This window comes from Calypte anna, chromosome 12 (genome assembly GCF_003957555.1).
Source record: "Calypte anna isolate BGI_N300 chromosome 12, bCalAnn1_v1.p, whole genome shotgun sequence".
Lineage (NCBI taxonomy): Eukaryota > Metazoa > Chordata > Aves > Apodiformes > Trochilidae > Calypte > Calypte anna.
The window spans coordinates 16,590,826-16,608,845 of NC_044258.1; the positions used below are offsets into that span (position 1 = coordinate 16,590,826).

An 18,020-nucleotide genomic window follows, 5' to 3' on the forward strand; every position below is an offset into this window, starting at 1 on the left:
CTTCACAAATTAACAAGTGTGATACTCACTGAACAATGGCTTGTCCTCTGGTCAGACCTTTAATTTGTGTGTAATGCTCAATCACTCTGTCCTCACTGCAAACCAAGCACAAAGCCCAATTTAGAGGCTCGGGGACTTTTTTTCGTGTGTGATGGCATCTGTCGAAATTCAGACTCCTGCTCAGCATGCAGAGAAGTTTCCCTCTGTACATTTCTCACTCTGGTTTACATTCTGTTTCTTACTGATTTCTTTCCCACCCTTCATTAAGCAGCACAGAGCTGCCTGGCTGATCCCCCCCATCCCATGCTGTGTTCCAGACTAATTAAAGAATCGTTTTGGACCATCCTGCTCTGCTGCAGATGCTGCTGCAGAATAATGGCACTAATTGTATTAATTCATTTGCATGTTCTAAAGGACCAGAACTTCAAAGGGTGGTTAATGCTCCATATGCAAGACAGAAGTAGGTAAACCAGAAATGTTTTATTTCCAGGGTATCTTTTCCTCTCCTGACATTTTCATCAGTGAAAAAAACCAAAGATCTGTCAGCAATGACCTTTTTGCATTTTTCCCCATTATACACTTCAACACTTCGTTTCAGCAAAATGCAAACTAAGATATGAATCTAAGTGTCAGATACTGGAAAGCAAAATAAACCACAGCAGTTCTCATTCTGAAAATAAATTATCCCATAAGCAAGTACTGGTATACTCAAAAATCCATCAGGTTCACATCACACCTAAAAAAAATGAAGCTAATGAAGGAGTCAAGCTTGCACAAGGACACTGATGCCAAGCAAACAGTATCACTGATTTATCCCAAATGCTCTGATCCTTTACAGTAGATTCAACTCACAAAACTGGACCTGCCCTTCTGTTTCCAGCTTTTTTAGCTGATTTTCTCTCCCCACTCATCCTATTGAGGACAGCAGCTGGGTGGGCATCTGGCAGCCAGCCAAGGTCAGCCCACCCCAGAGGCTCTGCTGTGTGACAGCTGAAGAGCAAGGGGCTCTTTGCAAAGCCAGGCTTGGCTGGGATTCAGATTTCAGCTCTCATTCAGTTCAGCTCTCTTTCAGTCCCCACAAATTCTGACCCCAAGCAGCTTCATCTGGGTGCACGTTCCGTGTGGGATTTGCATGGGATCTCATGGAACTTGCAACGTTGGGACAAACAGAAACACCTGAAGAGAAGCTGACTCCAAGTTCTGTATCCTACAGGCTGAAAACTTTTTTTTTTAAAGCGTTCCAAAGCTCTTTAAAAGTGATCTTGGATGGTAATTCATAGCAATAATTTACATCTTAAAATAAATAGCTCACCAGTAAGCGAGTGATGGATGCTCCTGCAGTGTCTTGGTAGGAAAGACAGGCAGTGTCTTCAAGTCTTTCCGAGTGTTTTCATCACTAAAACCAAAAAATGAGCACAGAGTCACTGCCAGTGAATCATAGATGCAGTCATTAGTTTCAGCAGCAGAAAGGGCTGTACTTGCTACCCAAGAACGTGGTGCATTGCCCCACATCAGGCTGGCATAGCAACGTAACTCTAGCTGCCCTCTCACATGACAGTGATGGATTTGGTGTCATGCAGACTCATGCTGTAACTCATTACACAGACACAGCATTCCCAGGCCACTGCAGTGGGAGCACAGGACCAAGATTTGGGTTTGCACACATTCTATTTGCTGAGAGCAGAATGAGGCCTGAAAGGGCTGCAAAAGAAAAGCCTCTGCCCAAAGCCCAGGCTTGTAGTGCTAAAAATTATTTATCTTCAGCTAAAATCCCACCTACAGACTACAGATTTCAGAAAGCAGCACGGTAGTTGTCAAATCTGTTTAACACTGCTCTGACTCAAAACAGAGGTTTTCAGTTCATAGACTTTATTTTCACTGAAGAGAGTTTTCCTGGCCTGCTTATTCTACAGAAAGTTCAAATATTTTAGACTACAGGCCCAGCTTGGGATGAAATAAGACTTGAAGTACATGAATGCAATTTCTCATGACCTCCCCCTTCCCCCCCAGCTAAATATTTGAAAATTTATTTACAGGCATCAGGAAAATGGTTAATATTTTCTCCTTACATGCTCCATTAATTCATCAGCTGAAAGTTGCACGCCTGATTTCTGCAGGATTTCTGCATGCCTTTGCAGCAGCCCCAACAAGCAGGAACATGACTCCTGTATGTAAGGAATGCATCACTCATGTCCACCAGCATCCACCTCCACTTCTGCATCCAGGCTTTCCTTGAAGGTGTTTTCCTGCTCCTGCCCTCTGGTTTCATCACATTCCACTATCAAGAGATGTCCTCTGAGCTACCCATCCCCTCAAAATCTGCACCTTGTCCCTCAGCAGACAGGACCAGAGCACAGAAATCTGCTCAGTGGGTATCACAGCTCAACCTCTGCAGCCCAAACCCCACCACATCTCCATCTCACACAGCAGCTATCCCATAAAAAGTGCAGTAAATGAAAGGTTTTTATTCCTCAGCAAGCACAGGTTCATCTGTGCCTCAACCCTAACTAAGAGGGACCACCTCCAGGGAGGAGGAAACAGTTCAATCAGCAGCCTATTTATTTTTCAGCTTCTTTGATGAAGTTGCCAAGAAAGGGGTCAATTAGCACCAAGGAGCTGTTGCTGCTCAGCTTTGCTGGGCTGGGGCTCTTCTGCCAGGATTAGCCACTTTTCTTTGCATGTTGGCCAGCACCCAAGTGCCACAAAGGGGGGGACAGCTGGGGTGAAAAATCAGGATCTCTCAGTGCTCAAATATGGTCAATGCTCACAAAAGTTGAGGGGGGTTTTTATTCACCCCTTAAAAGCTCATTTTGATGGGATCAAAAGGCCCCAGGACATCTCAGCTTGCAGCAAGAAGGCAGGTTACCAAGGGGTTTTGTAGGGACAAATGGAAATTCAGACAGAGCACACACTCCAGAGGCCTCAGAAACCAGAGAAAAAACTAAAAAAATAAAAATAAAAAACCACCAAAAAAACCCAAACAAAAACCCCAAGACACCATAAAGAAAAAACCCCACAAAACAAAAAACCAAAACACCAAAAAAACAAGCCCTGAGCAACCCATCCTCATCTCACAGCTGACTCCTCTCAGAGCAGGAAGTTCAGCCAGATTGTCCCTTCCAACTTCAATCGTAGATTCAGAGGATAATTTATTATTAAAACAAAAATATCTTCCCATTTTTAAGCCTGATTCACAACTGCAATGGCTGCTGCAGCCGTCAGGGTTGGCAGGGAAATGGAGTGAAGAAGTAGTTTTGGAAGGAGGCAATAACACACGAGCTCATTTTTACCCAACAAGGGGGCTGTTCCTCTAAATATAGATTCTTAACCCCTAATATTCATAATCAGAGGTTTAATGGTTGGTCTGTAAACCCCAGTTTAAAAACCTGCTTGCCAGTGAACAACAAAACACCCAAGCAAGGGCTGAAGCCCTAACAAGGCTGATGCTGGGAAGCAAGAGCTGAGCTCTGGCCAGGCAGGGGGGGGGACAGATGATTCCCCAGATGTCACCATCACAGCTGGATGGAGAGGTCCCAAGCTCTCCTTCACCAGCTCCTCTGGGGCCAGAGTCACTGAGACTCTGCAGAAATGCCACAGATCATGGTAGGTGTGTCCTACCATCCTTGGAAATGCCACTTTTTTGCAATTTGTGGCCTGTCTTCTCTCTGGGTTTTTCCACCCCTTGTGGGTTACTGGTTGAGTAACTGCTTATTTTATCCCCATCCAAAGCCAAAAGGAGGGTACCAGTTAAGCTGGAGTGATGAGTAAAAGCTCCTCAATATGAAAACATCCACCACTGGATTTAAACCAAGCACTGGCCAGCCAGCACAACCACCTCCTTGAGACACCCTGTGGGCTCAGAGTGGAGACACAGAGTGACCAAAGAGCCACAGTGATGGCTGTTCCATGACAGGGGACAAATCCCATCAGCACCACGTTCATTAGCAGTTCATTAGCAGCAGAGTTCATGGAGTGGTGGAGACTCAGAGCAGAGCTGGACCTTCCCTGTTCTTCTGCCAACCTACAAAAACTCATTCAACTTCCCACAACAGCAGAAAATAACACTTTTATGAGGCAAAGTTGGCCCTTGGGACTTGCCTTCCCAAAGGGACCTGATCTCATACCCTGAGGTTCACACACCCCAGGCTGTACATTTGCACTTGGAGAGACCATCAAAATGGACTTAACAAGGCCTGAAAGTCTCTTGAGAAGCCAGAGGAGGATTTTATTTTCTCCTGTATAGTTGTAAAATAAAGTCTGAAACACTCCTAGAAAAATGTAAAAGACTTTGCACAGCTCCTTGCATCCTGGATGCCTTCAGACAGCAGAGGCTGGCACGCAGCAGCCCTGATCTGCTGACTGCACCATCCAAGGATTAGCATCTGGGATGATTCATGGCTTCAGGGATAATAAAAGCCTCAAATGTTCCTCCTCCTCCATCCACAGAGTTCATTATCCCTTCATCTGCACCGAACAGCCTGAGCACATCTCCCTTTGACCTTCAGGATCACTTTCCCAAGCTCTCCAAGCCCCAGCAGTTGCCCAGAGGTGACAACTCCAGATAGCAGGAGTGAGGGGTTGAATTATTACCTGTTCCTGTTTGGTTTTACAACAACCACAAAATGAGACAGAGATCCAGGGCAGAAAACCCTGGCTCCAGATGTCCAACCATCTGCATTATCTTCCAACCAAGCACACCAGGTGCTGGACCTGGTGTGTCCATGGTTGAACCTCACCAGGGCAGGAGGAGGACTCAGATGTTTGGATGGAGGAGCCCACTTAGTTCTGGCCTCTGATATGCAAGGGGCTTGACTGGTAGCTATTGGCAAAGTGTCAACCCAAATTTAAACTGCCCAGAGCCTTTGGAAAAAGGTTTGGTTACTTCCCAGGAGAAGAATATAGGAAACTCTCATTTGAACTGTTTTTCCACTATGGAGTAAAGTCAAAGAAAAGCAGCAGATGGACCCTTTCCTTCCCATCCCACCCTCTAAAGGGAAGGGTTTTTTCCTAGCAAATACTGAGCAGAACTTGAATTTCTCTGGGCAACATAAATGAAAATCTACATCAGACACTTCCCACGCTGAACTCAATTTGCATTCTTGGTACTTTCTCTATTTTTTTTTCTGTCCAAAGGCAAACAAGTGTTGGGCAAGACATTATCCCTGTCAACATGTCCCACTCAGCTGTGCCAGCTCTGTGGAGAGGGAAGGCAGCATCTCTCCAAAATAGCCAACAGTTAATACTTAACCACAGAACACACTACAAATAGAAGTCCCCACATTCACACTACTATCTCTAGCAGCAAACCAGAACCAACCCCACTTGCTTCCTCCAACCCACTGATTTTACACCAAAATTTCAGGCATATTGCTAAAAGCCCAACAGAAATCTGGGAAGCACCCAAGCCAGATTATTGTGGCATGCTCTGCCTAAAGCACGTGAGTGAAAATTAAGAGACTTACCATATTTATGCTCCCAGAAAGTGCATCTTCACAGTTTGGCACTGAGTGATCCAACACTCCCTGCTATGCACTGATTTACAGAACTTTGCTTAATTAGGACCATTTGTCAACAGCTGCCCAGGGTTTTCCCTGCACCCACTGTCAAAACCAGCTTATGCCTGTTGCTGAGGCAGGGAAGAGCTTAGATGCAATAAGATGTGGTTAATGAGATTAACATAAAATAATGAAGAGCAGCAGACACACCCAGAGCAGCAGAAGCAACACATTGGACTACACCAGAACAGCTTATCAGCCTGCAGCATCTTTGTAAATATTAACAGCTTTGATAAGGATAGGGCTTCAGTCAACTTCTAAGTAACTAAAGCAATGGTAGGTGTGCCTGTCTCTGCTGAATTGTGTTGATAACACTTTATAGAGTAGGAATTTATCACTGGACAAAGTTCATTGTATAGTGATTTTCCTCTGTTCTTGAAGCCTCTTGACCTCCCATCAATACTTTCTCTTCCTGCTGTGTGATCACTAGAATCAGTCCTCCTGGCTCTGATTGTCACTATTTTATATTCTGATAATTCTTGAAGTGAATTTTAGGCACACTGCTGGTAACAGAGTGCTCTTAGACAATATTGACCAATCTCTCAAGTCAACTCAAAAGTTCTTTGATGAACACCTATAAATCAGCAGATACCTCTGAGAATCACATGTGAGATACAAGCAGACCTGTGCAGCTAAAGGATGGCAGGGTATTACCCTACAAGATGCTTCAAAACCTTCCCATTAGGATTTTTCTTCTGGATCTGTTCAAGATATGTAGAGCTAGTAAAAAACCTCAAAACAGCACACAATTAAATTAGATACCTAAAAGCTGACAATCAAGTTTTCAGAGGGCTACTCAAGTGATATTAGAAAGTGATGTTATTCTTGGGAATAAGCCCTGAATTCCTTTGCTCTGTGACACTGTAACACTACAAGAACCTCCCATGTTGCTGCTCACACCTCAGCCTGGTCTTAAGGGGACTTTCTAAAGTGACCAGACTCAGGGTTCTGTCTCTCTGTGGTGACACAAATCATCACACTGCAGCTGGACTGCTTCAGCAAGAGATGCCTATTCTGTAAGCTTTTGTTTTGTTTTAAAATAAATGGAAGGGCTGAGCATGGCAACCTCAGCACTCCCATGGAGGTTGGGGCTGCCCTTCAAAGGTCCCACAAGAAACAGGTGTGAGGAGGAAGCAGGAAGGCAACAGAGGGGGGAAAAAAATGAATGGGGTTAAAAGTGCAGGAGAAAAAAAGGCAGGAGAGAGGGGAAGGCAGAGGGAGAGCCGATGGATTTAGCAGCTTTTGAGTATGTCAGAGCAGCAGGATCTTGGCAGCAGGATCTTGAAATGTGCTCTCTGACAAATCCTCTTTTGTGACAAACTCCAGACGTTTCCCATCACTTCCCAACCTTTCAGTTCATGGTCTGCTGGCACACTCAAGAAAGTTATTTTTCTAATGAAGGAAGAGCAGGATCCGGAAAGGCCCTGAACAAGGGGTTCACACCAGCACAGGACAGCCAGAGCCAAACCCTAAAACCCTTCCATCAGCAGGGAGCTTGGCATGGGGCAGGGCTGCAAAGTCTGCCACTTGAATGCCAGATAAGAACTGCCTGCTCAGAAAGGTATTTGAAGGAGCACTTCTAAGAGCCTTCCAACCCTGTACATAAAAAAAAAAAAGAACATGATAAGCAGTGCAGATGGTTTTTGCAGCTCTAGGCTTGTTGTACATCTATGCTGAGGCCACGCTGTGGATTCCCATGTTGTGCTGCAACACCTTTAGTTTCTCAGCTCAAGAGGGATCTGCACTAAACACAGTGTGGCTGGGCTTGGGAACCCTTCCCATGCTTAACACAGGCTATACCACAGCCTTGATATCTCCATCTCCAGTCCTGCTCCTTTAGGCTGATTTCTCTGCTTCTCAGGAAGAAGAGTGGATGATGCTTATTGATCACACAGGGGTTTTGTGATCCTACTTGTTAGCTTCTGGAAGATTGACCAAGAGCACCAAGGAAAAAAGCCACATTTCTCTCATCAGTTCCATGCATTCACCTCTCTATTTATAGAGTGTGTGTGTGTGTGTGTGTGTGTGTGTGTGTACCAGCCAAACAAGAGCTTGAGATGCTCCCAGAGCCACCTCACCAGTTAGGGCACTGGTCACATTCCCACTCTGCTGATTAGGAAGAGGCTGCCAGGGACCCAACACTTCATTGCTACAGAAAATCTACAACCTGAGCCTGTCCTAACCTCTCAGTTCTTCTTTTACAGCTCTTGATGGGAAATACAGAGATGCTGAAGATAAAACCCTTGGGTCCTTCAGTGACACACTTGGTGACAGCTCACAGCCCCAGGGGTCTGGCACAGCATCCACAGGTTTGCAGAGCTGCTCAGCCACCTGTGCTTTGCTCTCAGCCCAGATGGGAAGCAGAGCAGCTCTGCTTTACCTGGGGATTTAGAGCAGAGCAAAAGATGCTTATTCACAGCTGGTACAAGGCTTGAAGGATGTCAATCCCTTCCTCACTGCCCCAGACTGTTATTTCTAGCATTCCCACTTTTCTTCCTGTTCACACAAAAGTCAGCTTAGGCGTGTTAGTTGTGGGGCTTTAGGGTGGCTGAGCACAGAAGCAAAGTTTAAAGCTTGTTATCATAACCCAGTGTGCTGAAACAGAGATAGATGGAACCACAAGAAAAATAAAGTATCCAAATAACGATAAAGAGCTGACAAATCTGCAAAAGCAAAAAAGCTGAGGCTGAAAAGCTGTCTTCCCATTTCCTCACTGCACAAAATACACCCCACAGAACAGATCCCAACCACCACAGGAAGGAAAAGCAAGGAAGATTTATTTTTCCTTTTTTAAAAAGTGAGGATGTTGTTTGAAATCAGACCAGAGCTCAAACTCCTGCTCACAGCTGATGCTGCAGGACTAGAGACACTCTCTGTACTCCTGGCAAAGTTTCCTAGATATTCAGTAGAGGGAAATCAGTATTTTCCAATGAAAAACCTATGAAATTTAATTTTACAACAGGAAAAGGTAATGTTTTAATGCTGAACTTGTACTTGAGGGAATTTCTAGGGGGAAAGAGCATCTTTTACCTCAGGCTGTGGATGTCGTGATGCTACTTCAAGCCTAACAGTTATGACAGCAACATGCCCCAACTCATTCCCTGCATGGGAGACAATCTGGGGAATGATGAATTTTCTGGCACCACAATTGCCTTGTCTTGCATCCACCTTGGATGCAGAGCACACAAGGGTGAAAAAAGTTCACCCTACCTGGCTTGGTTGTACCTCCTATAGCACTGCCTCTATGAGATAGAAGTGCCTTAAGTGAAAAAAGAAAAATCCAGAATAAAGGACTGTGGAGGGACACTTCAGAGAGGACAAAACACAATGAGTTCTTTGCTGCCTCTCAGGAACCTGTAGGGACATTATGCATATGAAACCTAAAACCTGCAATTTTCTTATCAAACTGCCATAACTTATTATTAAGTTACACTGCCACATGCAAGTAGTAAACGCCATGAGATCAGATTATTAAACAACTGAGAACACCTTTATATTTCCTTTTCATCTAACCCTTTTTGCTTGTTTCATCCACAGTTCTTCCACCTAAATTCATCTGCTGCATCAGAAGCACACTGTATGAATCCCTTGAGAGCTCTTACAGAACTGCTTTATGTCATCCATTACCATGACATCATTGCAGAGACTATGTCCACTTTGGTCTGCCCTGAACTGTAGGAACCTACAAGTATTATCAGAAGAAAAAGTCCTCTTGGTGTTAGATGTCTAGCAGAAAATTAGGGTCCTACCTTTTTTTTTTTTTTAATCTCACCTGGTTTACACAGTTCATTTCCTCTTCATCTTAAAAAAGGAGAAAATACAAGAAAATAATGTTTTCATCTCAGAACTGCTGCCTAAGTCCTTAGGGAGGTGGAGCTCCCCTCCATATGCTGCCTTCCCTCAGCTAGCCTGGGGTGTAGAACCCCAAAACCAAACTCCAGGGCCTCATCAAGTAAAGTGAGCTTTGCACACTGCTATAGAAAAATTACTACAGTTTTCAACCTGCTTTTCTTTGAAAAAGGTATAAAATTCAATTAAGCAGAGAGTTTTCTGGGATATCTGTGGATCTCTGGATATCTGATGCCTGTCCAGCAAAGGAATCATTTTCATTGTAAGAAATACATATCAAACATGATTTTTCCTTAAACCTGCTTAACACTTCATTAGATGTTTCCAAATAAAGAGAAATAAATCATCAACCCCCTCAGCAAACAGGCTCTAGGTTAATAAATCTTGGCTCATCTTATTTCAAACTGGTTACTGCAAAAGAGGGAGCTCAGGAAAGCACACAGCTGGGTTTGACTGAGTTAATGGTTCACCAGAAGGTGCCTGGCAAGATATTTACTGCAAAAGTGAGCAGAGTCACAGCTGAAAGGCAAAATACACACTGAGTCACTCAGCAAACAAGCAGCTGGAGAGCACAAGGAGCTCCACTGCCAGCACCAGTGCCCAGCACTGATTTCCACCCAGCAGACATGGCCCACGGGGAGCTGTGGGTGACACTGGAGAAAGCCTCAGTAAATAGCAGTGTGTAGGCACTTCAAGTGCACTTGCATGGAACAGAAAATCATAACCTATGGAAGGTACCAGAGAAATGCCCTGAGACACTGACCCATCAGAGATTTGGGGTCATCCCCTGATACACGTGGAAGGAAACCTCAGGGGCTGAGAGTCTCACAAGTCTCCTTTCCCAGCAGCACAGCCTAAAAGGAGCAGTGTGGTGGAGCAAAAGGGTTTGTGCTGGAGAACTGACACCCACATGGTTGGACCCATTTCAGGGCTTTCTTCAGGTCACCTCCAGCCTGGTCCTCCAGCCTGAGCTGTCACCCACCAGCTGGGTTCCACTCCTGGACACACCTTGAGCCCTCTGAGACCTCTCCAGGATGCAAACCTGATGAAGAGGAGTAAGAACAACTGGGAGATTTGATCTAAATTTATATTTCTGCTCCAACCCTGGTCCTGGACAGGGCCACACCTGGAGTTTTGCTCATATGAACCCAGTAAGATTTCAAGATCCAGGCTGGACAAATCTCAGCTGTGTCCTGTTCCTAAAGCTCCCTGAATCCTGGGGTGAGCAGTGAGCAGGTGCTTTGCTATCAGCCAAACATTAACTTTTCTCAAGCAGCTACTTTCTAGCACTGCCCAAGTTATCATTTTCACATCCTCTTTTACCAAAAGAATTTCCAGTTTGGGAAGAAAAAGTCATCTTTTGCCAAACTGCAATCAGAGAAACACAATCCAAAATCTAGGAAGTGAGCACTCGCTTTTAATGAAGGGTAAATTTTTAATACCAGTTTTTGCACCAAGACCAAGCACTTCATTTTTCTTTTCTCAGTCAAGTTTTGAAATTCAGGAGCTGCTGAACCAATTACTCCCCAGCTGTTGCTTGCAGGGGTATCTTTCACACAAACCTTTTCCTTTTACAAACCATGTTTTATCACACATGTAATGATAAACCCTGGTGCCTCACACATGTCAGCTATCAGGAATTCATTATTTTGTCTGTGCTATGTTATACCAGTCAGGAGTTATCTTTGCAGCCCACAGGCCAGAATCAAAACTGAATGTGTCAGCTATTTAAAAGAAAATGGAAGTCCTCCTCCAGAAGTTTAATTAATTTTCAGGGAGCACGGCTGGGTTTCAGTCCTGCAAATGTTACTGGGGAAAATGGGATCCAAGATTACCAGTCAGAAAACAAAGTTTTAAACCAGTCTGTTTATGGTCTCTGAAGTTAATCTGATTTTAATAAATAGCTTTCTACTGCTACAAAGACAGCATTTAGGACTGGCAGTCCTACATCTCTGTTATAAACTGTCTTCATCAAGATACAAAGAAATATAATACTATTTTATGCTATTGTTCAGCATTTTTAAGGGTAGATGCTTAATCTGTAACCAAAACCAGCTAAATCATTCATTTTCCAAGGAGGCAAGACTTTATATGTTGCATATTTCCATGAGAAATAATTACCAAACTGATTATTTTGTTCACCTGCCAAGACAGTAACTTTTTTTAAAATTTAAATACAATTTCTCAAATAAAAAGAATATGCACTTTCTTTTTTTCCCCCAAAACAACCAAACCAGAAAATGCAACTTGAATCAAACTCTTTTTTTTAAATCCTTTGAAGAGTTTAAAAAACAAGACTTTATAAAACCAGGCTTGCAGTATTTTTCTCTTTCATTTGCAAATGCAAGAGTGGAGGAGTGCAATTCACCAGTGCAGAGTTTCAAAACTCCTATCAGTGAGTAATACCCTGCTTTGGTTTCCTGTTACAGGAGCTGGAGAAAAATTGAGAGGAATTCAGTTTAAACAGAGATGCAGCCAAGTGGATGCCACTTGTGAAAGATGACTTGTGAAAAGCAAACACAAGCAAAATGTTACATTCCTCCTCTTGAGCTCAACATGCCCACTGGGTGCAGAGGAAGGCAGAGAGCCCCAGACTTGCATCCCAGCATCCCAGATTTGCTGGGATATCCCAGCAGCAGGACTCTGGGGAGGAACCACTCCACCCATGGCAGCCCTGACCCTGTCCCATGGGGGGAGAGGAACAGCTGAGCAAGGATCTTTGTCTTCAGCATACACAGGGGGAATTATCTTGGCTGGGACCACCAGTGGGGTAAACAGGAACAGGAACTGGGTGTGCAGGGATCATTGGGGTTTGCTGTCATCTTTGTGACTTGCTCCTTCTGCAGCCCATGGTAATTTCTGACTCCTTTGGAGGCACCAGAGCTGTCCAAACCAGGCATGTACCCAATGGAAATGATGTGGCTGCAATTTTGAAGCATGTTGTTCAGTTTGATCAAGATGTCTCAAAAGGCAGGGTCCTCCCAATGTAAGACTTGGGTGGTTTATCCCACACCAAGCCTCTCTCTGAATTACAGGGTGCATATCCCCATCCTAACAGCCCAACCCAGGGCTCTGAGCCCTGTTTGTAAACCACCTGCAAGGGCCAAACCCCAAAGACCCCACAACTTTCACGCTGTCAGTGCTACCAGCCTGCCAAGTCCCTCCAAAGTGACCTTTGCAGTGAAGAAACCCAAAGTTTTGACTTTCCCCAAACGCCTGCACGTCAGGTTTGCTCTCTGAAAAGAAACAGATTTCAAAAGAATGTGCTCGCCCCCTCAGAGAGGGGAAGGGGGGAGCTGTTTCTCAGGAGATTGCTGCTCTCTGCCATGAAGACGTTATCTGAGAATTTGAGCAGTGGATTGGGAAAGGGGTTACTGTAGGAGTCTGAAACATTCGGATCCTGGTACTGATCTGCCTGGCTGCCAGCTGGAGAGAAGGGAAATGCCACAGAGTGACCCCACCACGGGACATGTCCCCAGGGAAAAGCTCCCAATGGGATGCATCCAAAAGCAGCCAGGTAGAGATCACCAGAGTTGTCTGGACTGGCCCATTTTTCACTTCCAGAAAGCTAATCCGTAGGACTTCAGGCAATTCCTGTATTTACCCAAGTTCATTCAGCACTAATCCAATATAAAAAAAATTAAAAAAAAAAAATAAAAATAATGAACCTACGTGTTCTCACGTACGTAGAAATGGTGCAAGAGCCACATTCCAAAAAATGATTCAAAGTGGAATTGCCAAACAGCACTGAACAACAACCACACCAGCCCCAGGACAACCACGACCGAGCAAGGGCGAGGACGTGTACAGGGGTGAGCTCAGCAGGGGAAGGCCAACCCCACGTATCTTTGTTAACATACACTGGTAATTAAGCTGGTGCTTTATCAGAGGTGGTCCAAACAACCACTGGTGCTATGTAGAATGAAATTCCTTCACTTGTGGTGCCCGTGACAGCTGGCTGGGCTCATCTGCTGTGGAGGCACAACACGTGTTTTGTTTAGGGAGAGGAAGCAATAGCTGCAGCTATTTTCATGGAAACCCATCCAGTCTTCTTCCCTCAAATTTTCTTCAAATACTTAGGAAGGAAACCATGGGCAATCCACCCCTTGCAACGTGTCTGTGGAGGCATGGAAAATAACCACAGAGGCAGCACATGAAGCAATGCTTACAGCCCTATTTATGGCAAATGATAAGGAATCGGCGCTCAGTTGAAACCACATCAAGAAGGGTTTTTCACCACAAAGGTAATTTTTAACCTTAATGCCCTTTCTTGAGACTGGAGAGCACGTGCCACCAGTTGCTACAGCTTGACAAGTTACTTCTTGTCAAGTGAACAGTGGTGTTCTGGTTACCTGTACCTAGCCTGAGTTAAGCTCAGGGTGCCCCTATGAGAGCTGGCAAGGTGAATGGTGTTTCTAGAGAAAAATGCAGCACACCACGGCCATGAAGAACAGATTATGGGTCACCAAGTAGGTTTACAGCATGAATAAGAACAGAACTGTGCAGCTGGCACATCTAGTTGATTTTAGTCACAAGTTACTTCTTGTCAAGTGAACAGTGGTGTTCTGGTTACCTGTACCTACCCTGAGTTAAGCTCAGGGTGCACCTGTGAGAGCTGGCAAGGTGAATGGTATTTCTGGAAAAAAATGCAGCACACCACGGCCATGAAGAATAAACTATGGGTCACCAACTAGGTTTACAGCATGAATAAGAACAGAAATCAACTGTACAGCTGGCCCATACAGCTGATCTTAGTCACAAGGACATCTTTTCCTCCCTGCAGGCATGACAGCACGCCAATAAAAGAGGAAGGATGTTGTGATGGGCTCCATGGAGCGTGTCCTTTAGTGGAGAAGGGACTGGCATTTAGAGAAGGGGTCTTGAGCAGCAGCACTGGCACTTATTTGACAACTGAAGGAAAAGCAGAGGCTGTCACTGCCACGGGCTCTGGCAGCCAGACGTGACTTGCTCCCTGCATTTCAGCAGACAGCTCTTCTCTGAGCAGTTCCTAAGCCTGGCTCCTGAAAGCTGGTGTAAAGCTAAAGCATAAACACACCTCCCTTCCCACATGGAAACTCAGCAAGTAGTGAAATATTAACGTGACCAGAGCCAACCTTCTGAATTTCTATTTGCTTAGTGAGCTGGCTCTAATTGGAGGTTTTCTCCTTGGCTCTAAGAGGTCTAAAAGGAGGGTCACCTCCTCCCCCTGGCACCCCAAGGCCAGTTCCCATACCCAGGGCATGGTAAAAAGTGATCTCCAAGGGCAAGCCTGGTCTGATGGAGGCAGCTTTAGACAGCTCCAGCCCAGCAACTGGGTCAAACACCAGCTACAACACAACTGTTGGGTCAAGTGGGGCAGGTGCAGAAGAAAGCAGCTCATTGATCTCTGGTGCAGGCAGCTGACAGGCTCTGCATCCCTCTGCATGTGCTGTCACTGTACAGGGCAGGCTTGCAGGCAAGGTCAGCCAGATGGACCCAAACCACAGCATAAAACATGGGTTTTCTGGTAGCTAAGAGTAAGAGCTTCCCCCCCCATCCCACTTTGGCACCCATGCTTGGGGAGAGGAGCAAAGCAGAATGGCCTGAAAACTTTTTTGAGTCAGAACCTGCTCACAAAAGGCATTACTCACCCTGCACACTCAGATTTTACCCAGCCCAGCAGTGCATTTCACTTTCTTCAGCCACTTGCTGGCAGCTGGACTTTACCCCCATTTTTTGATTGTTTGCAACACAATGCCAACACAGAAAAACACATCCATCAAGCACACTGGTATTAGAAAGGAAAATGTTATTACCTGGAATAGTCCCCTTTAGCTTCCTACAATTGAAAAACAGTGACAGAATTAAAACATGAGCTCTTCAAAAGTCCTCGGTTTTCCCAGCATTGTTCACTTCCCCACTCCCACAGCTCAGAGGCCAAATCCTGACCCCACTTACACTCAGTGCAAAGCATGGAAGCTGCCTGAATGTATTCAAGAGCAGAGTTCAGCCCTTTACACTTCCAGCTGTACATTATCTCCCCTACACTATAAATAAAAGTGCTTCCAAAACGGGGATTAATTTCACAGTGCAAATCAAATGTCACTTTTCCTGCACAAGAAGTGAAATAGAAGTCTCTCTCCAGACGACTACATCCAGCTAAAGGTCAGCTTTCCCAGCAGCTCAGCAATCGGGAGGAATTGTGCTCATTTGAGATGCAAACAGTGCAGGGAGATCGAGCCACTGCAGCTCTGTTGTGGCACTTTTGTCACTGAGAATGCAGTGGGGAGAGGAAAAAAAAAAAAAAAAGAGGGGAAAAAAAAAAATCCCTCAACGTTTTAAAGGTGGAATTCTATTTCATAGAAAGTGGTGAATAACCAGAGTCTGAGTACAACAAAACTTGATTAAGGAGAGGAAAAACTGACAAAATATTTCAGGATAAGAGGTGTCAAAACCTCTTATCAAAGGTATTCAAAGGTATAATTCAAAGGTATAATACAGCGAGTTTAGCTACAGCATCATAATCAGACCTCCAGAATATATTTAAAATAGAAGCAGCAATAAATCGGCTGCCCAAATAGATCACTTCCCTTGAGGTGTTTTCCTCTTCCCTTCCTCTCTTTCAATTTAAAATTCCACAAAAAAAAAAAAAAAAAAAAAAAAAAAAAAAAAAAAAAAAAAAAAAAAAAAAAAAAAGATGAGAACAACAACTCCCAACTTTCTCAGCTTCTCCTCCCCGGCAACTACAGACATTCTAAACAACGCTGCATGCTCTTGAGAGAGAGGAGTAGAAAAAAAACCCCAAAACACAACTAACCCCAAAGTCAGAATGCAGCGTAGCTAAAGCAAACCCAATTCAGCGGTGTCGGAACCGGCCAGAACCAGAAGGCAAAGGCGCTTACCTGCAGAATCAGAGCTGCTAACTTGAAGACGGTCTCGCTTTCCACTTCGATCTGGCCCTGGGCAGGGAAAGAGCCGAAACCACAACGTGAAGCCAACGCGCTCCGCCTCGCTGCCGCTCCCCACCGCTACGCACCCGCGCAGGGCATCGCAGGGCACCGCGGAAGAGTGTGTGTGTGTGTGTGGGGGGGGGGGGTTCAGCTCTCGGTGCCCGCCCTCGGAGTCCCCTCCCCACGTCCCCCTTTTGTGATCGTGTTCACACCCCCCCCCCCCTTCTTCCCTCCTCCTTCCCTCCTCTCTGCTTTCTTTACGAATCTCTCTTTTATTGCGTTTTCTGGGCTTTGCCTTCCTGCATCTGAGCCTGCCTGCCCAGGGACCCGATCCCGCACACCTTCCCCTCGAGCAAGGTCCACCCGGGAGGTATTTTTATGGCCCCCCGGGGCAGGGACCGCAGGTCTTTGCCGTGATGGTGGCACGCACACCCCTGATGCTAGTTAAGGAATACTTTACTAACCACAAGGATAATATAACTTGGCGTCCGGATCTTGCAGCCTCCAGTTCTTGCAAATGCTCAGAAAAAAACCAAAAACCCAACACAGCCTCTCCACTCCCCCCCCCACTGCTATAAAAATCTCCTGTGTCTTGGTCCCACGCCAAACCCAGTCCTGTCCTGACAGCTCTGTGCTCTGGGTGACTTCAGAGGCGTGCACTGATTAATGCCAAAACATCAAAACTCCAAGCAGGATCCTTTTTCCCCTGCTTGCAAGGTTCAGGGTAATCTTTCAAAGCCAGTTTCTCGCAAGGAAAAGTCCTGCCCTTGGTTTTCCACTGGGACCAGCAGTAATGCTGGAAGAGGAAAGGAAATGAGCTTCCAACTGGACTCCTGGGTTGTTGAACCTCTCCCTTAACACCTACTGCACCCTGCAAACTGTATATAACAGACAAAACAGTCCAGAAACCCTCCCACTAATAGAGATTTTTTTTCCTAGTGACCTTCTGGAAATGAAGGCAGTGGACACGATGCCTGAATCCTGCCACTGAGATCCCAACACATCCTCTGTCCCCAGGACCTGCTGGCTGAATGAGGGGACAAAGCAGACTGAAAGCTGAAGTAGTGCCAAACCCAGGGTAACAGGAAGATCTACAGAATTCCAGACAGATAGAGGGAAATGACAACTCAAAATATATAGGGCACATCTGGAGCTCAGCTAATTTACCCCAGCTGCAGGTCTGGCCTACAGAGGCTAAATTCAAAGTGAACAAACAAATAATTCAATTTTCATGGAAAGGAAGTTTTTTTGTTTTTTTTTGCCAGCTTTGTCAATAAAACATTCCAGCAGCAGCACTCCCCCAGGCTGCTCCACAACAGCAGACCAAGAGGAATTTCCCCTTCCCAACAGGTGTGGCAACAGCTATGCAGAAGTAGCCTCCAAAGCATTCCCAGACAGACTTTATTAGAAGAACAGGAGGGGCAGATCACAAATTAGAAGAAGAAAAGAATGGCTTCCAATTCATCCTTCCTTCAGATCTCTTTCATGTCGATGTTTGAGAGAAAAGGCGAGGATTGCAGCTCAGGGAACTCTTCACATCGGTGCAATTTTGAAGGTACTTCGTTACTTCCAGGTCTGTATCAGGTTAGGTTTTGTCATGCACATCGGAGCTGCCTTCCTTTAAGCTTAAATTGCATCTGCTCCAACAGCCTCTGGGGTCAACTGTGGGAGGATTTTAGGAGATGAG

At 45.3% G+C, this 18,020-nt stretch overlaps 1 protein-coding gene across 1 annotated transcript in view; it reads right to left on the reverse strand.

Annotated features, from left to right (window-relative positions):
- FRMD4B (FERM domain containing 4B) overlaps nucleotides 1-18,020 on the reverse strand; it is a 79,650-nt gene that overhangs the window by 25,289 nt on the left and 36,341 nt on the right. Inside the window, exons 6-9 of the mRNA XM_008499637.2 lie at nucleotides 16,286-16,342; nucleotides 15,200-15,222; nucleotides 1,313-1,396; nucleotides 30-95 (exon numbers count right to left, since the gene is read on the reverse strand). Of these exons, the coding sequence (XP_008497859.2) occupies nucleotides 30-95; nucleotides 1,313-1,396; nucleotides 15,200-15,222; nucleotides 16,286-16,342 (230 nt within the window). The remainder of the gene's footprint in view (nucleotides 1-29; nucleotides 96-1,312; nucleotides 1,397-15,199; nucleotides 15,223-16,285; nucleotides 16,343-18,020) is intronic.